The sequence below is a fragment of the Ceratotherium simum genome, chromosome 2 (genome assembly GCF_057802395.1).
Source record: "Ceratotherium simum simum isolate JZ-2026a chromosome 2, ASM5780239v1, whole genome shotgun sequence".
In the NCBI taxonomy this organism is placed as follows: Eukaryota; Metazoa; Chordata; class Mammalia; order Perissodactyla; family Rhinocerotidae; genus Ceratotherium; species Ceratotherium simum.
Genome location: NC_141901.1, coordinates 84,141,661 through 84,168,809, shown reverse-complemented (window position 1 = coordinate 84,168,809; position 27,149 = coordinate 84,141,661). Strand labels below are relative to the sequence as shown.

Sequence of the window (27,149 nt, the reverse complement as noted above, 5' to 3'; positions counted from 1 at the left end):
CACTGCCTGAAGGCCAGGCAACATGGCCAAAGTCTTCATCCCCATTTGAGGAAGCCCCACAGCTCACTTGGTAGGGAAGAAATGTTATTTGTTAGTCTTGTCAATGTGGCCCGTGGGTCTTTCATTAATAATGATCTGACTGTCATCTATACATTATCCAACAGAAAGATCTACCTTTGTTCTGAAATTTAGCTAAGGCTGGCTGAACAGCAGACCCACTTTTTACAGACCTGACACACTCTGAATGCTCCCAACATAGAGGGTTGGTCCTTAACACTGAAAAGACCAGTGGAAATATGGAAGGAGGAACCCCATTACAAGTCTTTAGATGGGACATATCACACCTCTGAGCTCATACGGAGCATCTGTGTTTTTCAAAGTCTCAAGGAAAAGAGAGCCGAGAATATCAATTTCTAGAAGGTGCTGGTTTATTCAAATGACAGAATTTATGAGCAGAGGCTACCTAAGTTATTGGATTATTTGTGTGTGGGGGGGGTGGGGGCAAGTTTGAAATTGTGTCTCAATATATACTAATTCTACAGTATCTCTTGAAAGAATATGAGGTAAGTATAGACTAACAAATGATCTCTCTTCCCATCTCCGTGTCTTGTTTATTTATTATTAAGGAGCTAAGCCTTGTTTGTTTCAGTTCAATCAAAGATACAGAGAATTTGTCAAATATTACCCTAAGACTCCCAGTTTTCTTATTGAACTGACAGCTGTTTGCTATACCATGTTAGACCCCCTGCTCCAGTCGGAGTGCCTGAGGCAGTCTTCAGGATGGAAAAAGAGAGGATCTCCTGCTCTTTTGAGCCTGTCGGGAAGCAGTAGGATCTGACTATAGAAGGTGTTCAGATGGTGGTGACACTGTGCTTAACACTTACTGATCTCTGAAAGCCTGACGTATTACCAGTGTTCTCTGCTTGAGACTGCCTCTCCTCTATCACAATTTTCAGAAATCTTCCCGTGTTTCTCTGCTGGAGTCAGTTTCAAAGTCTTCCTTACCTCCAGCAGCCTATAAAGCAGTTGACTCTGATGAGAAAAACAAAAGGGGATTTGGCAAGGTGACCTCTTCACAGAGCATGAAAACAGAGAAATGGAACTGCTCACCCTCGAAGATTCATTGTGGCCAGGGCGGGAGGCCACCCTCGGATGCTTGTCAGCACCAGACTGCAGTGTGTTTCTCAGCTCTGTGGAGTTAGCTCTGAAGTTTTACTCCTTTTTTGCAGCAGAGCTACATTCTCACGTCTAGCACTTCCCAGCATTTTCATCACAGGGAGATTGCTACCACCACCCAAATGCCTCTCCCCACAGTGAGACAAGACCATCCCTCAAATTCCCAGCTCCTCAGAAAGAGAGCCAGTCTTTCTAGATGTGTAAATGGGGGAGTCCTTGAAGGAAAGAGCCCCATCATTTGATGCAGTTGATCACGTCCTCCTTCTTCAGTTGGCTCCTGGGAGGACTCACTCTTTTGGCTTGCCTCTACTTTTCCAGTCACATTTCCTTAGTCTTTTTGGATAGAGCCTTTTAATAATTATGACCTCTAAATTTTGGGGGCAGGGGCAGGGCTTGGTCCATAGGACTGGTCTGATTAATTGAAACTCACTCTTAGCTTTAAATGTGTCTATATGCTGATAACTCTCAAATTTAATGTCCAACCCTGATCCCCTTCTCTACTCCCTGATCTCATACACTCACCTACCTATATTATGTATGCACTTATAGATTTCAGTATGAGACAGAATACTTGGTTTCCCCTCAAGAAATCTTCTTCCAGTGTACTCATCTCCATATACAGCTCCCAGTTGTACAGCTCCATATACAGTTACCCAGTGCTCAAGCCATAAATCCTTGGAGTCATACTAAGTTCTACCTTTTCCTTCATCCCTGCCCCCTCCCCACTCCATCCAGTCCAGCAATAAGTTCTCTTGACTTTCTTTCATTCTTAAAGACGTCCTGATTCTGATCACTTTTCACTACTTGCACCATTCTCACTCTAGTCTACTTGACCTTCATCTCTCACCTGACATTGCAAGAGCCTTCTAGCTGTCCTATACTCTGCCTCTTGCCAGAGTGAGCACTGACATTGTTCTCCTCCGAACCTACATGACATCCTGGCCTCCTCTTGCAACAAACTGCCATCCAAGGTTGTTTGCGTTTGCTTTTCTCTCTGCCTACAATGCCCTTTCTCTAGATATTTCCATGGCACTCTCCCTCACTCTGTTAGGTCTCTTCTCCAATGTCATCTCATCAGATAGACCTTCTCCCATCATGCAGTCTAAAGTGGCAGAGACCTTCCCTCATCACTCCTTTTCCTCTTATTCTAATTTACTTTCCTCTCATTCTAATTTATTTTCCTGAGCACTTTTCTCCAGGTGACATTTATGTCGATTGCCTGCTTTCCAGAGAAGAACTTAGCTTCAGGAGGGTAGAACTTTACCTATCTTGTTTACTGCTATCTCTCTAGTCTCCAGAACTGTGGAGGCTCGTAGTAGCTATTCAATAAATATTTACTGAAAGAAAGAATGAATGAAAGAAACAGTTCACAACCCAAATAGGAAGCTTACCTTGCATAGCTAGAGACACTGGAGTTAACAGATATTAATGACTTTGGGGAAGCAGCTTCTGTTCAAGTGGAAGGTCAGTGATCTTTTAGATGTTATTTTCTTACTTTCATCTTCATATTAATGAAATACATTACTTAAATATGTTTATATATGTCATTGCCCTTAAACAGTGGCCAGGCAGTTTAATGGTATTACAAATTTCCTTACAACACAGGAAAAACAGGATAATAGATTGTTTGGAAAGTTTGGCCTTTTTTTTAAACAGATATAGTAAAGTGTAGTTGAGATACATTCAACCACACATGTTGAAAGTATACAACTCAATCTGTTTTGACAAATGTAGGTACCTGTGAAACCATCATCCCTCTGTTTTCACATAGACTATAGTTCAAACCTTGGCTCTGCAATTTACTAGTGGAGTGATCTTTGGCAAATTATTTAACTTCAAAATTCTGTTTATTTATATGATAAATGGAGATAATATTGGTATTTTTATCATAAGGTTATTGAAATGAATAAATGAGATAGATGGAAAATGCCTAGCAAATAATAAGCATATAATAACTTCTGGTATTTTTTTTATCTAGGTAAGTAATACCTAAAGGCTGATTAAAATATTTTTATTTGATGTTGCTGTTGTTTTTTAATACAGTCAAAAACTTAAATTCCTTTTTGGGCCAAGTAGGTAATTTAAATTTGTCAGAATCAGGAACAGGGGATTTGTGAGGACAATTGGGAACTGAAGAGCAGATGTCCAATGATATAAAAGCATTCAAATTTGAAATTCAAAACAAAAAAGAAAAGGAACTGTGTTGGCCCTACAAAACAAATCTACAAGTTGAATTCAGCCTATTGGACTCAGGTTTGTGACTCCCAGCAATGCGAAGTCAGAGAAGGGGTTTTAGTGTGAAATTGACAGGATTTGGTTTACATTTTACAAAGGGAGTTGATTTTGTCTGTGTTGAGGAGAATGAATTGGAGAGGGGGCAAGCCGAAAAGCAGCGAGACCAATTAGGAGATCATTTTAACAGTTTTAACAAGGAAATATTTTAACATTTTTAACAAGGAAATATGTTGGTTTAGAATAAATTGACAGCAGAGATCAAGAGAAGCGGATGAATTTGAAACATATGTTCTGGAGTTAGGATAGACAGCACTCTTTTATATGTCATATACAGAAACTTATTGAATTTTTCTTAAAAATAAGTCTTTTAAAGAGTCACTTAAAAAAATGTAGTGAGCTGTTAGGTTTTCTTCCCTCTGACTTTAATTCCTTGTTTCTCTCAATATTATTTTTATATGTTACTATCTAACATTGTGGAATCTAACAACAATCTAACAAAACAAACGAGCAAACAAAACAAAACAGAAACAGACCCACACAGAGAACAAACTGGTGGTTGTCAGGTGGCAGGGGGATGGGGAGTTTGATGAAATAGCAGAAGAGGATTAAGAGGTACAAACTTTCAGTTATAAAATAAATAAGTCACTGGGATATAATATACAGCATAGGGAGTACAGTCAATAATATTGTAATAAATTTCTATGGTTATAAATGTATATAAATATCAAATCACTATGATGCACACCTGAAACTAACATAATATTGTATGTCAACTATACTTCTGTTAAAAAAAATTAAGTTAAATTAATTGGATAAATTTATGCTCCCGCTACAGAGAGAAGTTGGCACACTGCCAATTGGGCTGAGCCGTAGTGAGTTTCAGTTTCCTTTTCTTGGAAGCTCTGAAACCTCAAGGCTGCTGAAGAATTCTCTGCTCCCACTTTGTGCCTGCCTAGCTGTCCAGACAGAACAGCTACCCTCAGCTTCAGCCCTTGTGCAGATTCTACAAACGGGTAAATGATTTGCTCCTTTTTACTTTTCCTAGCCACTTGCAAATGATAGTCTTAAAAAAAAATTTTTTTTAAATAATCATTTAGAATAAAAAACTAGCTAATGATTTTTCTTATCTATTTACCCTCTATTTACTCATTTCATGTGTAATGTAAAGAAGAGGCATAAATACAAGCTTTGAGACAGAATATATTATCTATTTTTCAATATTTAGCAGATAATGTATTTGACTTTCCCCTAGATTTAGAAGTATGACAGTGACAACTCGTTTGACGTGGGTGCAAGAGAAGAGTCTGCAGAATCACTTTGGAGGAAAGCAGTTTAGTCTTCTCTATAAAGCTAGTGACCATGAATTCTCTCCTCAAGTTTTGCTCCAGATATGCTCTGACCAAGGACCTACTGTGACAGTGATTTATAGTGGAGATCATGTCATTGGGGCATTTATGCAGAAGAGTTACCAGGCAGAAAACGAAGTTTCCATTAAGCTTTTTGCCTTTCAAGAGACTGAAATTTTGGAATGTGAAATAAGACCATGCACACCATCTATGTTGTTTCCTGTAGGAAAAGCAAAGCCATGGCAAAGGAATTCTGAATTCAACATAGATCTACAGGAAAAATATATGTATATACACTCAAATACAAGTAAAAAACTTGGATTACCTCAATGCGATAGTATTTCCTTCAAGGAATGTGAAGTGTTTCGATGTGAAGGTAGGTTTAACCAGGTAGCCTATGCTATAGAATTCTCTCCTGCATGTTTGGAGGGTTAGAGCTGACTCACCTCTGCCAGGAAAAATGACTTTTACACTTGTTCTTATCTCCAGGTGGCCCAGACTGAAACCTGGCTACAAATTGTTTACTAAGACACAATCATGGTCAAAAGAAGTATATACAGAGTTTTCTGGAGTGTATTTGTGTGGGGGAAGGAGTAGGGGAGGAGAAGGAAAAGTGGAAGGAGAAGGTAGAGAGAGAGAAGAAAACTTGAAGATTGTGAGACTCTCTTGGAAAGAAAGCAGAGCTTGACCTTCTCTTGATTGGTACAGGGTCCTTTCTGATGCAGTTTCCCTTTATATCCATTAGACCAAAAGACCAAAATTAATTTACTTATTTTTCTACTAAAGGACATTTAAATTGTTTCCAGTATTTACTGTTATAAACAATGCTCCTGTAATCTCTTTATACATATAACTGTGCACAAAGATACTTCTTTATGGTAACTTCTTGGTAGTGGAATTGCTGTTTAAGGATTACGTACATTTGCATTTTGATAGACACCTTTCAAAAGCTTCAGGTGTGTGACTATCCCCAAGAGTGTTATAGAAATGCTTATATATCCTTGCCAATCTTTGATATTATCAGTATTTAGAATATTTGCCAATCTGATGGTCAAAAGATGGTTTCTCACTTTCATTTTTACATATCCCTGATAGCTAACAAGTCTACATGTATTGGCCATTTACATTTCTTTTATGAAATACTTGTTTCTATCTATCCATTTAAAAGAAGGGCTTCTGGGAATAATACTCCCTGAGTATTTTCATGTTCCAAACTAATTGTCTGTGGTCTTCATACTGAAATGACTGTCAGAGTACACGATTCTTGGATCACATTTTTTGGGGGGGATGTTTTCCACAGCATTGATGTTTCTGTGGAAAACCTAAGGCCAGATTCATTTATTTATTCTAGTTCATAGCAACATTAATTAATATTTTCTCTTTTTGAATTTTATATGAGTGGAAGCGTACCAAAATATGTGCTCTTTTGTGTCTAGCCTCTTTCATTCAATCTTATGTTTGAGAGATTGAGGTAACACAAGGGATTGGATTATAAGAACAGACCTCTACAAATCAGATATTTTACCCAATATCAAGTTTTACTAATAATTTCAAGGATAAAGGCAATCAAAAAATATCAAAGAAGACAGAAAGAGTACTAGCATATTCTGTGAGACTCCTAGATCCTTCCTTCCCATATTAGACATATGCTTTCTGGCTAAGAACAACAGATGGTTTTGTTTTTTTTTTTTTCTTTTCTTTTTTAGTGTACAATATGTTAATTTATTTTATTTTATTTTTTTTAATTTTTTGTTTATTGCAGTAACATTGGTTTACAACATTGTAAAAGTTTCAGGTGTACATCACTACACCTCTACTTCTGCACAGATTACATCATGTTCACCACCAAAACACCAACTACAACCCATCACCACACACATGTACCGAACCATCCCCTTCACCCCCCTCCCTCCCCCCCCCGCAACCACCAATCCAATCTCTGTCCCTATGTGTTTGTTTGTTGTTGTTATTATCTACTACTTAATGAAGGAAATCATACGGTATTTGACCTTCTCCCTCTGACTTATTTCACTTTGCATTATACCATCAATGTCCATCCATGTTGTCACAAATGGCTGGATTTCATCGTTTCTTATGGCTGAGTAGTATTCCATTGTGTATATATACCACAGCTTCTTTATCCATTCGTCCCTTGATGGGCACTTAGGTTGCTTCCAAGTCTTGGCTATGGTGAATAACGCTGCAACGAACACAGGGGTGCATGTACCTTTACAAATTGGTGTTTTCAAGTTCTTTGGATAAATACCCAACAGTGGAATAGCTGGATCATATGGTAGTTCTATCGTTGATTTTTTGAGGAATCTCCATACTGTTTTCCATAGTGGCTGCACCAGTTTGCACTCCCACCAGCAGTGTATGAGAGTTCCCTTCTCTCCACATCCTCTCCAACACATGTTGTTTCCTGTCTTGTTAATCATAGCCATTCTGACGGGCGTGAGGTGATATCTCATTGTAGTTTTGATTTGCATTTCCCTGATAGTTAGTGATTTTGAACATCTTTTCATGTGTCTGTTGGCCATCTGTATATCTTCATTGGAGAAATGTCTGTTCAGGTCTTTTGCCCATTTTTTAATTGGGTTGGTAGTTTTTTTGCTGTTGAGACGCACGAGTTCTTTATATATTTTGGAGATTAAGCCCTTATCAGATGTATGGTTTGCAAATATCTTCTCCCAATTGTTAGGTTGTCTTTTCATTTTGTTGATGGTTTCCTTTGCTGTACAGAAGCTTTTTAGTTTGATGTAGTCCCACTTATTTATTTTTTCTATTGTTTCTCTTGCCCGGTCAGACATGGTGCTTGAAAAGATGTTGCTAAGACCGATGTCGAAGAGTGTACTGCCTATGTTTTCTTCTAGAAGTTTCACAGTTTCAGGTCTTACATTCAAGTCTTTAATCCATTTGGAGTTAATTTTTGTGTACGGTGTAAGGTAAGAGTCTACTTTCATTTTTTTGCATATGGCTATCCAGTTTTCCCAACACCATTTGTTGAAGAGACTTTCTTTTCCCCATTGTATATTCTTGGATCCTTTGTCAAAGATTAGCTGTCCATAGATGTGTGGGTTTATTTCTGGGCTTTCGATTCTATTCCATTGATCTGTGTGTCTGTTTTTGTGCCACTACCATGCTGTTTTGGTGACTATAGCTTTGTAGTTTATTTTGAAATCAGGGAGTGTGATACCTCCAGCTTTGTTGTTTTTTCTCAGGATTCCTTTAGCTATTCGGGGTCTTTTGTTGTTCCATATAAATTTTAGGATTCTTTGTTCTGTTTCTGTGAAAAATTGTTGTTGGAACTTTGATAGGGATTGCATTGAATCTATAGACGGCTTTAGGAAGTATGGACATCTTAACTATGTTAATTCTTCCAATCCAAGAGCACGGAATATCTTTCCATTTCTTTGTGTCTTCTTCAATTTCTTTCAGAAATGTTTTATAGTTTTCGGTGTACAGATCTTTCACCTCTTTGGTTAAGTTTATTCCTAGGTATTTTATTCTTTTTGTTGCAATTGTAAATGGGATGGTATTCTTAATTTCTCTTTCTGCTACTTCGTTGTTAGTGTACAGAAATGCAACTGATTTTTGTATGTTGATTTTGTATCCTGCAAATTTACCATATTTGTTTATTACTTCTAAAAGTTTTCTGGTGGATTCTTTAGGGTTTTCTATATATAAAATCATGTCATCTGCAAATAGTGACAGTTTCACTTCTTCCTTTCCAATTTGGATCCCTTTTATTTCTTTCTCTTGCCTGATTGCTCTGGCTAGGACTTCCAATACTATGTTAAATAGGAGTGGTGACAGTGGGCATCCTTGTCTGGTTCCTGTTCTTAGAGGGATGGCTTTCAGTTTTTCACAATTGAGGATGATATTAGCTGTGGGTTTCTCATATATGGTCTTTATTATGTTGAGGTACTTTCCTTCTATACCCATTTTATTCAGAATTTTTATCATAAATGGATGCTGTATCTTGTCAAATGCTTTCTCTGCATCTATTGAGATGATCATGTGATTTTTATTCTTCATTTTATTAATGTGGTGTATTACGTTGATTGATTTGCGAATGTTAAACCATCCCTGCATCCCTCGAATAAATCCCACTTGATCATGGTGTATAATCTTTTTAACGTATTGTTGTATGCGATTTGCTAGTATTTTGTTGAGGATTTTTGCATCGATGTTCATCAGTGATATTGGCCTGTAATTTTCTTTTTTTGTTTTGTCCTTGTCTCGTTTTGGTATCAGGGTAATGTCGGCTTTGTAGAATGAGTTAGGGAGCTACCCCCCCTCCTCAATTTTTTGGAAGAGTTTGAGAAGGATAGGTATTAAGTCTTCTTTGAATGTTTGGTAGAATTCACCAGGGAAGCCGTGTGGTCCTGGACTTTTATTTTGGGGGAGGTTTTTGATTACTGTTTCGATCTCCTTACTGGTGATTGGTCTATTCAAATTCTCTACTTTCTCTTGATCGAGTTTTGGAAGGTTGTATGATTCCAAGAATTTATCCATTTCTTCCAGATTGTCGAATTGGTTGGCATATAGCTTTTCATAGTATTCTCATAATCTTTTGTATTTCCGAGGTGTCTGTTGTAATTTCTCCTCTTTCATTTCTGATTTTACTTATTTGTGCCTTCTCTCTTTTTTTCTTGGTGAGTCTAGCTAAAGGTTTGTCTATTTTGTTGATCTTTTCAAAGAACCAGCTCTTGGTTTTATTAATTTTTTCTATTGTTTTTTTGGTCTCTATTTCATTAATTTCTGCTCTGATCTTTATTATTTCCCTTCTTCTACTGATTTTGGGCTTTGTTTGTTCTTCTTTTTCCAGTTCCTTTAGGTGCATTTTTAGATTGTTTATTTGAGATTTTTCTTGTTTGTTGAGATAGGCCTGTATCGCTATAAACTTCCCTCTTAGAACTGCTTTTGCTGTATCCCATAAATTCTGGCATGTCGTATTTTCATTTTCATTTGTCTCGTGGTATTTTTGATTTCTTCTTTGATTTCTTCGTTAACCCAGTCGTTGTTCAGTAGCATTTTGTTTAATCTCCATGTATTTGTGGCTTTTCTGATTTTCTTCCTATAGTTGATTTCTAGTTTCATACCGTTGTGGTCAGAAAAGATGCTTGGTATTATTTCAATCTTCTTAAATTTATGGAGACTTGTTTTGTGGCCTAATATGTGATCAATCTTGGAGAATGTTCCATGTGCATTTGAAAAGAACGTGTATTCTTCGGTTTTTGGATGGAATGCTCTGTATATATCTACTAGGTCCATCTGTTCTAAGGTGTCGTTTAAGGCCAATGTTTCCTTATTGATCTTCTGTTTGGATGATCTATCCGTTGGTGTAAGTGGAGTGTTAAAGTCCCCTACTATTATTGTGTTACTGTCTATTTCTGTTTTTATGTCTGTTAATAATTGCTTTATATATTTAGGTGCACCTACATTGGAGTGCGTAGATATTTACAAGTGTTATATCCTCTTGTTGGATTGTTCCCTTGATCATTATGTAATGCCCTTCTTTGTCTCTTTTTACAGTTTTTGTTTTAAAGTCTATTTTGTCTGATATGAGTACTGCTACCCCAGCTTTCTTTTCATTGCCATTTGCGTGGAGTATCTTTTTCCATCCCTTCACTTTCAGTTTGTGAGTGTCTTTAGGTCTGAAGTGTGTCTCTTGTATGCAGCATATATATGGGTCTTGTTTTTTTATCCAGTCAGCCACCCTATGCCTTTTAATTGGAGCATTTAGTCCATTGACATTTAAAGTAGTTATTGATAAGTATGTACTTACTGCCATTTTTAAACTTTTTTTATTTTTTTCTCAGTGTTTTAGTAGTCCTTCTCTGTTCCTTTCTTCTTCTATACAGAATGATGGTCACTTTAGTTTGACCTCTGTCTGAAAGCTGTACTCTTTAATTCCCCTCCTCCCTCCTTTTATGTTTTTGATATCATATCTAAACTCTTTTTTGTGCTTTTGTATCCATTACCCTCTTATCATGGAAGTAGATAATTTTTCCTATTTGTGGTCTTCTCTTTTCCCCTTAAATCAGTCCCTTTAACATTTCTTGTAGCACTGGTTTCTTGGTGACAAACTCCTTTAATTTTTGCTTGTCTGGGAAATTTTTGATCTCTCCTTCCATTTTGAATGATAACCTTGCTGGGTAGAGTATTCTTGGCTGTAAGTTTTTTCCTTTTAGCACTTTAAATATATTGTGCCATTCTCTTCTAGCCTGTAAGGTTTCTGCTGAGAAGTCAGCTGATAGCCTTATGGGGTTTCCTTTGTATGTAACTTGACATTCTCTTGCGGCTTTTAGAATGTCTCTTTATCTTTAATTCTGGATATTTTGATTATGATGTGTCTTGGTGTGGGCCTCTTTGGGTTTATCTTGTTTGGGGCTCTCTGTGCCTCCTGTACCTGGATGTCTGCTTCCTTCCTTAGGTTAGGGAAGTTTTCATCTATTATTTCTTGAAATAGATTCTCTGCCCCCTTGTCTCGCTCTACTCCTTCCGGGACACCTATAACACGGATGTTAGTGCACTTGATGTTGTCCCAGAGGTCCCTTAGACTGTCCTCACTCTTTTTAATTCTTTTCTCTTTTACCTGTTCACCTTGGGTAATTTCTTCTAGTCTTTCATCCAGCTCACAGATCCGTTCTTCTGTATCCTCTACTCTGCTTTTGAGTCCCTCTAATGAATTTTTCATTTCCAGTATTGTATTCTTCATTTCTGATTGGTTCTTTTTTATATCTTCCATTTCTTTGTTGACATTCTCACTGAGTTCATCTATTCTTCTCCCCAGATCAGTGAGAATGTCAACACTCTTAATTTGAACTCTCTGTCAGGTAGGTTGCTCATTTCTGTTTCACTTAGTTCCTTTTCTGGGGTTTTGTCCTATTCCCTTACTTGGAATGTATTCTTTTGCCTCCTCATTTTGCCTCTTTCCCTGTGCTTGTGTCTATGTATTAGGTAGGTCAGCTATGTCTCCTGCTCTTGGATAGGTGACCTTATGTAAGTGATGGCTTAGGAGGCTTCCAGTGTGCTTCCCTCAGTTCTCAATGTTCCAGGGGTGACCCCTATGTTGGCTACGTGTCTCCTTCTGTTGTGGCCTGTTTGCTCTCCCTGTAGGCACCCAGGGAGGCCGAGTTATGCTCCTGGCCAGCTGTTGTAATGCTCAGCTGCTTGTAGTTGTTGTGGGCCCTTCAGTCTCTTTATCAGGTGTGGGGAGCCCCAGCACAGTTGGCTGCAATTTCTAATACCACATTTGTGTTGCAGTATTTCTTTTAAGTGAGTAGGCCCCCACCGTGGCAGGTTGTTAGGCTCAGGGCCTTACAATTGCTGTATGCCTCTAGCCTATTAGGTCTCTTGTCAGCTCTCTGAGGATTGCAGCTGGGTGGGGCTGGCCTCAGGCACAGGAGCACCCAATTGTTTCAGGCTTTGGAAGCTGGGGCAAACCCCCTATGTGGGTCTTTGAGAAGCACAAGTCTTCTGCAGCTGACAAACACTGTCGCCCACAGGTCCACACACACAGTCAACACAGTCCTGCCCCATGTGCGTGCCCCGACCTCCCCAAGTGGACCCAGTCTCTCCACGGTGGGAGCCCCACACACTCCACCACCGCCTCACACTCTCCACCCGCTCCTTGTGGACACCCTGCCCTGCGAAGGTCGGCTCAGTTGCCAGGCTGCAGAGAATCCAGTCACCAATCTATGCAGGCCCACATGTTGCCTGAGGGCTTGTTGTTGGGTGGGGCCAGTCTCTAGGGTGGGCTGCCTGCCCTGGCTGAGCTGGATTAAATCGGTGCTCTAGCGGGTTGGGCAGACCCTGGGCTAGCAGGCCTCAGGGAGAACTCCAATGGCGTCTGTGTCAGCACGCTCACACCAGGCCACAACAATGGCCGCCGCCAATGTCCCAGTCCCTGGAGAGGTCTCACCTCTCACCGAGATGCACTCAGGGCCTTTCAGGTGAGTCTCTTTTCACCACAGCACTATGCACCTTTCTTTCTGGTGATTTTAGGATGCTTTCTGAAACGGGTGAGTTTGCGCGTGGGCCCTTTAAGAGCCAGTTTTAGTTTCTTTGTGAACCGGGTTTTCTGGGGGTGCTCCCCAATGCTTTAGTAGCAGGCAAAGTCAGATATTATGCCGCTGGTCTCGATTGTGCTGGGTCCACAAAATGCCCACAGCGGGGGCGCTCCCCGGCTCAGGGCCCCGCGCCTCCAGGGAGGCTGCCTACCTGTGAGCTGCTCCCGGAGGCCGTGAAGCTGGCGGCTTGTGGAGGCGGCGTTTTTCCTCTCCGGAAGGGAGTCTCTGCCTCTTCTACCCCAGTTAGGATTGTCCGTTGTTGCAGGAGTTCCTCTTATCCAGTTTTCAGTTCTGTCTCAGGGGCAATTTTTCCACGAGTAGTTGTAAATTGGCTGTGTCCACGGGAGGAGGGGAGTTCAGAGTCTGCTTACGCCGCCATCTTGACTTCTTTCCCAGATGGGTTTTTAAATGAAGTTTGAGGGCCACTTTACATATCAAAGAGTGGTTAGGTTATGGGACATTTATATGCCGGTGCCATGGACTGAATTGTGTCCCCATCAAATTCATATGTTGAAGTCCTAACGCCCAATGTGACCTTACTTGGAGATGGGCCCTCTAAGGAAGTAATTTAGGTAAATGAGGTCATAAGAGTGAGGCCTTAATTCAATAGGATAAGTGTCCATATAAGAAGGGACACTAGAGAGATCTTTCTTTCTCCCCACGAACACACAAAAAGAGGTCATGTGAGCACACAGCAAGATGGCAACCACCTACAAGCCAAGAGAAGAGGCCTCAGAGTGAAACCTCCCTTGCTGGGACCTTGATCTTGGACTTAGTCTCCAGAATTGCGAGAAATACATTCCTGTTGTTTAAGCCCCCCAGTCCATGGTATTTTGTATGGCAGCCTGAGCAGACTAAGCCAATCAGCTTACACGACATTTCCCAGGAAGACATGCCTCATATATCCATAAAATCTGGATTTATTTACTGTAAGTAATTCTTAGCCAGGAACATCCTATTAAGGACATTCAAGAGAGAAATACTTTCCTGGTAGCAAATATCATTAGTCTATTTAGCAGAAGATAAGAGTATTAGCATATTAATAAGGAAATTAGGCTGGGTCACTTTTCTTTCTTTCTGAAAGTGTTACCTGGTAAAGTGAGTCAATGCATCACAGGCCAGCTGTTTTAAATCTTACCTCCCTAGAGATTCATCCATATTATTACAATTAGCAGTAATTCGTTCCTTTTCATTTTCATATAGTATTCCGTTATAATGATTCCATCACACTTTTTTTTTTTTAATCAAATCACTGTTGGTGGATGGTTGGGTTTTCCAGTTTGAGGCTGTTACAAATAATACTGCCAGAAACATTCTTGTACGTGTCTTTTGCTTCAAGGATATACATATTTTTCAAAGAATATAAATATGAAATTTCTGGGTCATTGGGTATGTGTATGTTCAGCTTCAATGGATCCTGACAAAGTTTTCCAACATAATGGTACCAATTCTACTACCACAAGCAGTGTACGAGAGTTTCCATCAATCTAAATCTTTTCCAACACTTTTTATTACTGGTTTTACAATATGTAGCCATATTGTAAAATCTGTACAATATGTAGCCAATAGGTAGCCGTATGTGAGCTGTGGTATGACATTTTGTGAATTTGGTTTTCTTTGATTTTACTAGTTGGTAATTTATTTATTTTGCATTTTAAACTAATCAACTACTATATTAATTTCTGCTTTATTCAATTTATAAATTTTGTCTTTGTATTTTTAATTCTTTCTTCTTATGTTTCTAAGTTTGTTCCTTCATTCTTTTCTGTTTCTATTTTCTGCTTTCAAAACTTTCCTTCTTTCTTGTTATTAATGAAATATACTTTTATCACAAGGTTGATATAGAGTGTTTATATTGTTGTTATTTCCTATATATTTACAATTGTGATTTTTTATTTTCTTTGGGATGTTAAAGTTGAGACTGCTTTGTAAAATCCCCAAAGGTTGCATTTGTCTTTGTTTACACTTGTTCTTTTTTAGTTTTATTATATTGTAGTCATTGAATGCAGTCTTCACTATTTCTACTTTTGGGAATTTAAAGAGATTTTCTTTGTAACCACACATATAGTCATATTTATAAACATTCCACACAGTATTCTTCTTTTGTGGTTTAGAGAGTTGCCAGCATCACTACATGCAATCCTTTCAGTTTTAAATCCACCATAAAATAGTGCTTCTTCCTAAGAAACAAAAAAATTCTGGGCCTCTCATTGGTTCAAATGAAGTTCACAGCCCACTCCTGGACCACTCACTGTGCTCTGGTTGGCTAGGTGCAAGTCCTACGTTCTCTTCTGGAGCCAAGAAGAAAATCAACTGGACTGGAAGTTCCAGGAGACCCAATTGTTGGTAGTAGATTTTGGAGAAAATCTGGTGCCTGTAGTTTTTTTGTTTGCGTGTCTCTGCAATTATCACTTTCAGACCTATTGGGTTGTGGAAGGGAAAATATCTTAGAGTATTCCCAGTCTTTCCTTGGCCTGTCCATGCCTCTAGGCCTTGCTTCTCTGATTCAGAAAGGACCCCAGCCCTCATCTCCCATGTTGGAGTGAGCCACACACTACTGCTGAGTCACTGGGTGAGAAAAGATCTGCCGACACTATAATCTTGCAGTGCCCACCTTGTCTCCAGCTCTCGACTCTTCAAATGAGATGATGTTAAGGAGATTTGTCATAATTTTCTCCACTTGCTTTTCACTGTACTGCACTGTTCTCCTGGAAATGCTATTTTGGTATTTTTCCCTAGCGAGTTCATTGACATTCACTCAGTTAGCCAGTCATTCAACAACTTGTAATCTTCATTATTCTCTGATTATTTTGGTAGATGTATTGGACAAAAGGACAATGGAAGGGGTCACTGAGTAAGTCAATGTTTTTAATGCTCTATTATTCTGTTCATTATCTTAGACTTATTCTATTACAAGTTCTGTCAATAAAATAGATAGCACAAATTGTAACAGATAACTTGTGCATCATCAAGAAGAAAGTATGCCCATATTTATAAATTTAAAACAATTTGGTAATAGTAAAGTTAAAACAAAAAGAACACTGAGTAGAGGGAAGACATTTCTAATGTTTTATATACTTAAAAGAAAATAATTATTTGGCTGCCTGCCTACATTTTTGCTTAGAATTCTTGCAGTGACAGTTTCAACTACATTAGGAAATTGCTGTGGAAGGGGTGGTTGGCAGGTGGGAGATACCTATCATGAGTTTCAAGAACGTGTTAGAAATGGTCCACTTCCATAAACTTCAAAGGTCACATATTATGCTGTGGTTTTTGAAGTCTATTATTGATAATTTATCTTCGTGTTTAACATAGTTGATATTTATTCCTAGGTTTATATGGTCTGGTTACTTAAATCTGAAAGATTTTATGTCTGATTGGCTTTAGGTAAAAGTGTTCTTTTTCTTTTCCTTCTTTTACAATAGGATTTTAGGTCGGATAGTTTCACGTCTTTTATACAAGAAGGCGAATTACTAATCAAAAATAAATAATAATATATATGAAAAAATAAATTATAGGAAAATTTATAATAAAGTCTTGTGACCTAATCTCAGTCAGCTGTTAAAATTGTCTTGTCTAAACAGGCTCAGGGAGAGCTTATTGTCTTGCATCAGAACTTACAAACCATATGGAGACCTGGTTCCCCAAATACGAATTCTTCTGTTGGGTCCAATTGGAGCTGGAAAGTCTAGCTTTTCCAACTCAGTCAAATCTGTTTTCCAAGGCCGTGTAATGCACCAGGCTTTGGTGGGCTCTGATACAACTGGGATATCTGAGAAGGTGAGTCCGTTCTAGGTAACTCAGCCTTTGCTTCTTTGTTCAAGTTAATTAGATTTGAAAAGTCTTTCGCTGATCAACTTCATTATATGTAGACTTCATCTCAATTTAAAGTTTTAAAAAAATGAAATCTTGAAGTTACTTTTTTCTCCTCTGTAGTACAGGACATATTCCGTTAAGGATAAGCAGGATGGCAACTCCTTGCCATTTATTCTGTGTGACTCCATGGGGCTGGGTGAGGAAGAAGAAGGGCTTTGCATGGATGACATACCCTACATCTTAAAAGGCCACATTTCTGACAGATACCAGGTATGATGTGGTTAATCATTGAAAAATTATAATTGATATTTAAAATGTTTATTTTTGCCCACTGTCGAGAACATCAGACTCTAGTCTAGTTTAGTGATTCAGCTTTTATTTTCTTAAACTATACCTGTTCAAAATCCTTTGTTCCTTGTTGATATTTTATTTTACAAAGAGTTAAAACATCTGAAGGACTATTCCATCATAGCTGTCATAACAATTCTGAATGTTATTATACATTCAATTGCCTTTGGCTATATGAAACAGATATCAAACTATATCAACTTACTCATATAGATAATTTTTCTTATGTAACAGGAAGTCTGAAAGTAGGTAGCTTTGGGCCAATATGGCAGCTCTCTGAGGTTATTAATTTCAAGGGTCCTTCTGACTTTCTTTTCTGAGGTCCTCAGCATGGGATGATATGGATTAAATGTTTGTGTCCCTCCAAAATTCATACATTGAAGCCCTAATCCCCAATGTGATGGTATTTGAACCTGGGGCCTTTGAGAGATGATTAGGTCATGAGGGTGAAGCCCTAATGAATGGGATTAGTGCCCTTGTCAGAAGAAATGCAAGAGAAATGATTGCTTTCTCAGCCATATGAGGACATAGCAAGAAGGCGGCTGTCTACATATCAGGAAGAAGTCTCTCACCAGACACCAAATCTGTCAGCACTTTGATCTTGGACTTCCTGGCTTCCAAAACTCTGAGTGGTAAATGTTTATTGTGTAAGCCAGCCAATATGGTAATTCCTATAGCAGTCCAAGCTGACTAAGACATATGGCTTCCATCTTTATGCTCTCAAGATCTTCAACTGTCAGCGTTCCGGGCAAGAGGAAGGAGGAGATTAAAGAGAAGTCATTCTAGTCTATCTTTTTTTTTAAATTTCTAGTCCTTTTTGTAAACATTTAGATCTTGAATTAATCATTAATTTATCTTATTTTAAATGAATAGTCAAATGGGCCAACATCTTTCATTGAATGTCTTTTGCAACTTTTCCTTACCAAATATAGGGAATGGTTTTTGTACCCTCTAGTTTGTTCTATTGATGTATTTATCAATACTTTCATGATGTTGCTTTCATAACCATATTATTCAATTGTTTTAATTCCCATAGAACTCAGTTATGTCTTGATAACTCACTGGACAAGTCATATTCATTATACATTACTCACATTTGTTTTTCTTGACCATTTTCACACATATACTTTTCCAAGTGAGTGTGTTTGTGTTTTATTTGTTTGTTTGTGTTTGATTTGTTGATGCTTTGATTGAAATTACATTAAAATTTTATATTGAAAGTTGATTTACATCTTTACATATCCAGTGTTCCTATCCAGAGACACAGCATTTTTTGTTTTTCTGTTCATGCAAGGTTCTTTCATTCCTCAGTGTAGAGTCATTTGTAGAATTAGTTAGGTTTATTTTTAAATATCCTTTTTTTTAAAAAAAAAAACTTTATTATACAGAATTTTAAACCTGTGCAAAAGTAGACAAAACAATTTAATGAATTTTCATTTACTCAGCTTCAACAATTTTTGACTCATAGCCAATTTTTTTTTTTGAGGAAGATTGGCCCTGAGCTAACATCTGTTGCCCATCTTCTTCCATTTTTTCCTTTTTTTCTCCCCAAAGCCCTGGTAGATAGTTGTATGTCATAGCTGCACATCCTTCTAGTTGCTCTATGTGGGACGCCGCCTCAGCATGGCTTGATGAGCAGTGAGTAGGTCTGCACCCAGGATCCGAACCGGCAAACCCTGGGCCATGGAAGCGGATGATGTGAACTTAACTGCTATGCCACTGGGCCAGCCCCCGTAGCCAATTTTGTTTCATCTCTATCTACCCACTGTCTCCTCTCCTGTATTATTTTGGAGCAAATTTAAGAAGTCATAACACTTCATCCATAAATGAATATACATTTATATACATAGGGATATACATATCTTTTAATGAACATAGCCATAATACTGTTATCACATCTAAAATTAATAATTGTTGCTTAATTTAACAAATATCACTTAATGTTCAGCTTTTTAATTGTCTTATAAGTATAAGTATCATGTATCTTTTTTAACAGTTTGTTTGAAAAATAATTCAAATAAATTTATTCAGCCTCTTTTTTTTTTGCTGAGGAGGATTCGCCCTGAGTTAACATCTGTTGCCAATCCTCCTCTTTTTTTGCTTGAGGATATTTGCCCTGAGCTAACATCTGTGCCAACCTTTCTCTATTTTGTATGTGGGTCACCACCACAGCATGGCTGATGAATACTGTGGGTTTGTGCCCGGGATCCGAACCTGCGAATCCAGGCTGCCAAAGCAGAGCATGCTGAACCTAACCACTAGGCCACAGGGCCGGCCCTATTCAGCCTCTTTTGGCCTGTACATTCTGCCTCTATCTCTTATGGTATTTTTCCTTGCAGTTTGTCTTTTAAGAAATCTGGTTGTTTGTTCTGTAGACTTCCCCATAGTCTGAACTTTGTTGTTTGCATCCGTCGATGTAGTTTTCCATGGTCTTGTTTTCCATGTATCCTGAAAATTGGTCATTGACTCTAGAGGCACATTCAGACTCAGCTTCTACCTCATAGATGGCGTTGTGTTCTTCCAGGAGAAGGCACACAGTTTTCAGTTTTATTGCTTTTCTAATTTTGGTATTCATTAATGTTCAGTGCCTGGATCAATTTATTTATTAGGGTGTGAAAATAGTGATATTTTATCTCTATCATTCCTTCATTTCACATATGAAAGAAAAACTTCTCCTCATGTACTATTTGATGACCTAGGGGTACAGTTAATATATGAAAGACAGGATGTTTGCTTGTTTTTTTTCTTTTATACAAGCTTTTGAAATAATAAGTTGGTTTCTTTGTATCTGCCAATAGTGACCAGAGATTGTTTTATTATCATTATGAACTCATGAATTGAACATATTTGATGTGTCTCAATCCACTGTAGTTTTTCTCCATACTGTTGTCAAATGTAACATCTTTGACCAGTGGGAGCCTCTACAGTTTGGATCCTGAATCTTTTTGACATGAACCTAAAAACCTGTTATGTTCCTTGATTTATGTTATGACTAGATATCCAAGCCACATCTTGTATATTTGCAGCCCCAGATTTTATTTGTTTTTTTTTCTTTTTTTTGTGAGGAAGACTGGCCCTGAGCTAACATCTGCCAATCCTCCTCTTCTTTGCTGAGGAAGACTGGCCCTGGGCTAACATCCGTGCCCATCTTGCTCCACTTTATATGGGACTCCGCCACAGCATGGCCCGACAAGTGGTGTGTCGGTGCGGCCCAGGAAGCGAACCGGCGACCCCGGGCCGCGGCAAAGCGGAGCGCGCACATTTAACCCCTTGTGCCACCAGGCCGGCCCTGCCCCAGATTTTAAATAAGTTATTTCTCAAAGAAGTCTTGGTTTGGGTCAATAGCACTGTTCGTTGCTACTTGGTTGGTCATTGGTTTTTGCCCTTTTCAGTGGACAGAACTAAGAAATATATGTTTTTATGGTAAAATACATTATATATTCACATAGAAACTTCTCATTCAAATTCAAGACTAGACAGTTATTACTTAATATCTTCTATCTTGCATCTATATCTGCTTTCTCCCAAACAGAGAATCTCTGTTTTCAAGGACACCAGAGATGAAAGAATATCATGTCACAACTCATTTGCTTTATTTCACATAATAGTCACTGTAGTCTCAGGATAAAAACTCTAATGCTACCATGAATTATCTAATCATAATCATATTTAATATCAATAATCACAACCAAAATTGTAACCAATTAAAAAATTTTAGGGGCCGGCCCGGTGGCGCTGCAGTTAAGTGTGTGCGCGCTGTGGTTCAGTGCGTGCGCTCTGTGGCTGCAGCCTGGGGTTCACAGGCTCGTATCCTGGGTGAGGACAGACACACCACTTGTCAAGCCATGCTGTGGCGGCATCGCATATAAAGTAGAGGAAGATGGGCACGGATGTTAGCCCAGGGCCAATCTTCCTCAGCAAAAAGAGGAGGATTGGCAGCAGATGTTAGCTCAGGGCTAATCTTCCTCACACACACACACAAATTTAGCAGATGTTTATACTGTCTTTAGGATGTATCATGTGGTAAGAGTATAGAAATTACTGTGTTTTAAAGTCAATCAGAAATGATTTTTCTCTGTGTAGTTATGACCCCAACTGGACGCAAAAGTTCACTTTAATTTAATTTAGGGATTGCTTTTTAAATTTAATTTTGTTTTTTATTTATGTTTATAATTTATATGGTTCTAAAGTCAAATCTACAAAAAAAGATATATTCAAAGAATTCATCTTCTTTCTCTGCCCCTTCAAATACATTTCTCTCCTCTTTCTATCAGTAACCATATAAAAATTTATGATTTACTTCCTTTTTTTTAATATTTAAGAAAATAGTTATAGATTGTGGCTCCTCCTTTCTTAGAGTAGTGATAGAATACTATATATTATTGATATATCAGAATTTTGCCACTACAAATAGTCCTGAAGTTAACAGTTTTGTGCATACATCATTTCATGTTTTGCCGGTGTAACTGTGGGATGGATTCCCAGTAGAGGGATTACTAGTTCAAGAGTAACTGCATCTCATTTTGCACCACTTTTCCCCCTTACAGTCTGCCTGATGATACCAGATTTCTTTCTGAATGCTTCTTCTATCTAGAATACTTTCTGCCTTATCCTTATTCCCTTTATCATGCTAACTCTCTCTATATTTTAGCTCTCAGATTACATGTTCCTTTCTTGCAGAAGCTTTACCTGACTAGGTGAAAGGACTGCTAGCTTCTGCATAATGACTTTCTTCTCTACCAGATTGCTAGCCTCACAATATTAGAGACCTGTCGGTTTTGTTCCCTGTGTCATTCACTTGCACAGTGCCTGGTATGCAGTATGTGCTGATAAATATTCATTGAATTAATATGTTGCTTTATGTTTACCTTACAGTTTAATCCCATGAAACCAATCACATCAGGTCATTGTAACTATATTGACTCCCCATTGCTGAAGGACAGAATTCATTGTGTGGCATTTGTGTTCGACGCCAACTCTATTGAACACCTCTCTCATGAGATGGTGTCAACGATCAGAAGAGTTCGAAGGAAGTTGATAAAGTATGGTGAGTCTCATTCCACTTTACTACCAAGGGCAATTGATTAGACTGTATTGTAGAATGGTTTTTGGATAGGATGAAGAACTTAAGAAATTGCGTGTGTGAATCTTCCCTGGTCCATCAGCATGGTTTAATCAAATCAAGTACTCACTAGCTATGTGACTATGTGCAAGTGACTAAAGGTTTGGAGAAGGTAAACAAGATTAGGAAATTAGGGTGCCCCACACTGGCTTTTCTTGGCTTTATTATCTGTTCTGTTTGGGAAAGAGCTAGTTTCTCACAACTTTGATTAAGTTAGAGGCAGGGAATGATGTATGACTTCAATGACTTGCTCATTGCAATTTAAAACCTTGCAAGGGTGGTGTGCAGGGAGGTGCTTGCCAACATTGTGACATAGGAGCAGTTTATTTGTGATGCTTTGACACATCCTATCTCCTTCTTGGGGCCTCTTCTCCTCCATCTTGTTTTTTAGAATGCTTTGATCTTTTCTCTAGTCTACATAAAAACATTACTGTTTGTATAGGTTGTCAAATCAATCAGCAGTATTGTAGCATAAATTTTAGTTACCTTTTCCAAGAGGTAGTTTCACTTGAAGCCTCGTTTATTACCATGGAAGGCAATGAAGGGAACTTCCTATGTGGGAAGAATTCCAGGTATTAATGAGTAGTTCAGGGGAATTTTTTGTGGGGGGTGGTGGGCCTTCCCACATCTCTTAAATTGTTTCATTATTGCATAACTGATAGCTAATTAACTAAAAAATAGTGATGCTGTCTATAATGATAAAAACAATATATATCTGTTTGGCATAGGTATGGTACATTTGGTTTTGCTCACTCATGTGGATAGCATGGATCTGATTACAAAAGATGACTTTATAGACATATACAGATGTCTGCCTGTGAAGTCCAAGGTAATGAATGTTGCCCTTTGTAAACATTTTCTGGGACATCACTATAATCACATGATATTACTGTGTATAAAAATAAAAATAGACATTTTTTTAAGAAGAATTGAATTTAAGAAGAATTGAAACAATTGCTTGGATAATTCAGACTCATTTCCCAAGTTTTAAAAATTAAATATATATTTATCTTCACACTGACACAGATAACTCCATTCATTACAATTTAATTCAATTAAGTTCAAGTCAAAAAACATTGATTACTTTTAATGATCGAGCCAGTGTAATAATCTCTAATCAGATACACAAATAATTAAAACAATCCCCCTGCACTAAAAAGCTTACAATTTTATAGGTGGAGGTGAAGGGATGTGGGAGTGCAATAAAGAAAAAGCTGACAAAATAATTTGATGTGATTGAATATGATAAATATCATGACATGACTGAAAATAAAATGCTTTGAAAGTTTAGAGAGGAAAATATTGTGTTAAAGACAATGGGGGAAAATTTTCTCACTGGGAAATAGCACTCAAGGAGGCAGAGTATTTCAAAACATGAAGAAACAAAAAAGGGGAATAATTCAGGCTGTGGGGACAGCATCAGTCAATGCCTCAACGCAGGAGAGGGCACTGTGGATGGGAAGCATGGAGTTGTTCAGTTTAGCGGAGGGCTGAGTCTTTGCAGGGGGAGATAAATCGAGAAAGTTACCTTGGCATGAGGTAATTTTACTTAATTAGGTGCACTATGGGAAATCATAGCAATTTTTTGAAAGAGTAGTGATGTGACCAAAGTTAAACTTCACAAAAATTAATCTGCCACACGCGTACAAAATAGATTGGAGTCGAAAGGAACCTGGAGGTGGGAACATCAGCTGGAAGGATAAAATAATAGCTGATATTTGTTGTACACTAAATATGAGCTAGATTTTCTTATTCAATACTTAGAACAACCTTATGGGGTGGGTACAGTCATTGCCACATTTTATAGATGAGAAAACGAAAACACACGGAGTAAAGCACTTGCTAGTGTTTATTGACAGTGCTAAGAGGGGACAGAGCCCTGTTTTGAACCCAGGAAGTCTGGCTCCACAGATAAACTAGTCTAAGCAAGAATTAAATATCAACATTAAACCAGTCTAGTAAAATCGACTTATCCTGAGAATAACTTTTAAAAGGAAGCTGAAGAAAATTATGGACTTTAGTGTAATTGTATTAAAAATGCTTCAATTTCAAAGTAGTTTATATAGAACTATTAGTTACCTTTCATTTCTAGTTTATGTTGAATCTATTGTGTATATTTTAAGTGAAAATTAGCAGTGATATTAGAGCTTGACTTGTCAGGTTCTTTAAGAAGTACTTAATGGGGCCAGATCTCTGTCTCCATTTTTCTCAACAGGAAAATTATAGCCAAGCTCCTACTTTTTGTTATTGCTTTAATAATCTATATTGACATAAAATAACATTTTTTACTGTTTTGAGATTTCTGGGTTTTAATTTCTGTATTGCAGGTAGAGGCAGTTCACAAAGAACTTGGATTTGCTCTTTCTGACATTTTGGTGGTTAGTAATTACACCTGTGAGTGGGAGCTGGACCCTCTAAAGGACGTTCTGATCCTCTCTGCACTGAGACATATGCTGTGGGCTGCAGATGACTTCTTAGAGGATTTGCCTCTTGAGGACACAAGGTAGATACCTTTGGTGGTGTAGAAACTTGAAGATGTCAGCTACATGACTACTTCCTGCTTGAATCTTTTGGGTACCGGGCAGTTCTCAGTCTCTGCGGGTTGCTGCCATGTGAGTAATCCTGCCCTTTAAGCCACTGGCTGGATGTATTTTTTTTCCTTACATTTCCTGATTCTTTACCCCTAGGGTAGATTCTAGAGGATCTGCACTACTTCTCTTCCCTCTTATCTTGTATTAAAATGAAACTTTTGAAATGATCCACTTCTGCCATTCCTTCTGTCTGAACATCCCAAGCTGTATCCTTGCCCTCTTCTCTTAAAATGTACTTCTTTGCTTGGGACCCAGAACTGGATTGGATCAACATTGCTCCTGATCAGATGTGACCTTTGATTATTTGCCCCTCCTTGGGACCTCATACTTCTGCCTTTTTTGATTTGACTGTTTTGACACCTCTCCCTCCTCAGACTCCCTCTTAATGCAGTGTGGGAAGCTCTCATACTACTAATTTTGCTTTCTTGGCTCTGCCATCTTGGTTTCTCCATTTCTTCTCGTCCTCATGGTACATGCACTCCCAAAGTCAGGGTTGGCCTAGACCTCCATAGCCCAATGTTCCTCTTCCCTCTGGCTGCTTTCCCTAAATAATCCATTAAGAATATTTTGTTAACCTTTTCTCAGGGGTAATTCATTTCTTAGAAAAAGAATTATCAAATGTGCAAAAGAACATAATAAATATATGAACCCTTTGTATATTTATAATTTTTATCTCATCATAGAAGAGTGAAGTTGAGAAATGAGAGAACATAGGAAAAAAATTAGCTAAAACTGAAGGGGATATTTTCTTTTCGTCTGAGATGAAGATGCACATACAAAATTGTAATACCTGTAAATAACTAGGAATAGCAGGATTTAAAGTCATCAATTGTAAAAAACAATCATAATTTCTTTTGGATTTATGTTTTGTATCTGTGAAAAATTAAAGTTTCTTCTTCTAAAACCTGAATCTAACTTGAGTGTGTGTTTGTGAATTTGGAAAAAATTTTATTTTAATATGACTTGTCAGCAACTTCTCATCTTTATCTCCTTCACCTTAGTTTTGCCTTTTTATTTTATTTCCAAAGGACTTGATTTTATTCGCTTTGGGTCCCCAGCTTTAACCTAAAACCATTTTTTGTTTAATATTCTAACCCCTCTTCCAGGCTGTGGCAATTAATGAGTTCCATAGGGACTATAGTTTGATTACTCTGTCAATTACGACTATTTTAGTTATAAGTGACAAAACTCAACCTTAACTACATGAATAAAAAAGAGGACTATAGTATTGGATCAAGTAATCAACCCATAGAAAAGGCTGGGATTCAACTGAATTGGCTTCAGAGATGGTTGAATCTAGGGATCCAAAGCTATTCTCTCTCCCTCTTACACACACACACACACACACACACACACACAAACACACAGACACTCCTCTGGTTCCTTCTTTCTGCATATTGCTGTCATTGTCTCAGGCTAGCATTCTTGATAAATCTTAAACTATCTAAATGCAAGATTCAGGCTCACATTTATTCAGTCTTATTGAAAAGAAAGAGGAAAAGAAATAAGACTTTTCTTTCCCAGTTTCATTGTGAAATAATCCAAAAAAAGACTACAATTGATCTAGCTTGAATCATATGCCTACCCCCAAGAACATTCTATCCAGAAAAGCAAGGAAATATTTCAGCCCATCTTAGGTCATACTTGCCCAGAGAGAGTGATTTATTATTATTAGAAGAGAGTTAATCACGGACATGGCCACTGTTGGGTTAACTGAGTTGGTGAGGCACCACAACATGTATCTTATAGATTCAGGATGTTTTGTATCTAGTTCCTCATTTAGATTATAGGTTTGATACAAAAAATATTATGAAGTCTAAAATTAAGTTAATTAAAAAAAAGCTTTTTATTAAACTATGGTATACACATAAAAACTGCATGGTTCATAAGTATATGGCTCAATACATTTTCACAAACTTAACAAACCCATGAGACTAGAGCTCAGATAAGAAACAGAATTTCACCTGCATCCTAGCAGTCCCTTTTATGTGCCAGTCTAGTTATTACCTAGGAAATCCACTATTTTGACTTCTAATTGCATAGATTAGTCTTGACTGTTTTTATCCCCTATATAAATAGTATTATGTACTATTACTCTTTTAGGTCTGACTTTCATGTGATAATATATTTGTTTGATTCATATCATTGCATGTAGATGAAGATCATTTATTCTCCTCTATGTTACCATTGATGGGCATTTGGGTAGTTTCTAGTTTGGGGCTGTTACAAATAGTGCTACTATAAACACTCCATTACATGCTTTTTGGAGAACATATGGAAACATTTCTTTTGGGTATGTATGTCTAGGACCGAATTGCTGTGTAGTAGAGTATGTACATTTCTAGCTTTAATAGATATTGCCAATCCCCCTTAAAGGGACTTTAAGAAGTATTTGGTTCCATTTAAAAATCTAATGAATTAGAAGGTCCAAGGTGGT

The 27,149-nt window shown here is 37.9% G+C and overlaps 1 protein-coding gene across 2 annotated transcripts; it reads left to right on the top strand.

Moving 5' to 3' along the window:
* The first annotated feature begins 4,358 nt into the window (after positions 1–4,358).
* Positions 4,359–25,622, top strand: IFI44 (interferon induced protein 44). 2 transcript variants are annotated; one of them, XM_004431583.3, is made up of 8 exons: positions 4,359–4,424; positions 4,664–5,133; positions 15,653–15,689; positions 16,420–16,615; positions 16,772–16,921; positions 21,875–22,046; positions 22,850–22,950; positions 24,449–25,622. In XM_004431583.3, exons 2-8 carry the CDS (start codon positions 4,674–4,676, stop codon positions 24,626–24,628), a joined length of 1,296 nt encoding a protein of 431 aa, XP_004431640.1. In that variant the 5' UTR covers positions 4,359–4,424; positions 4,664–4,673; the 3' UTR covers positions 24,629–25,622. The 2 variants fall into 2 exon arrangements, with proteins under 2 accessions (XP_004431640.1, XP_087304671.1); XM_087448545.1 differs by lacking the exons at positions 4,359–4,424; positions 4,664–5,133 and adding an exon at positions 12,501–12,718.
* Positions 25,623–27,149: the final 1,527 nt, after the last annotated feature.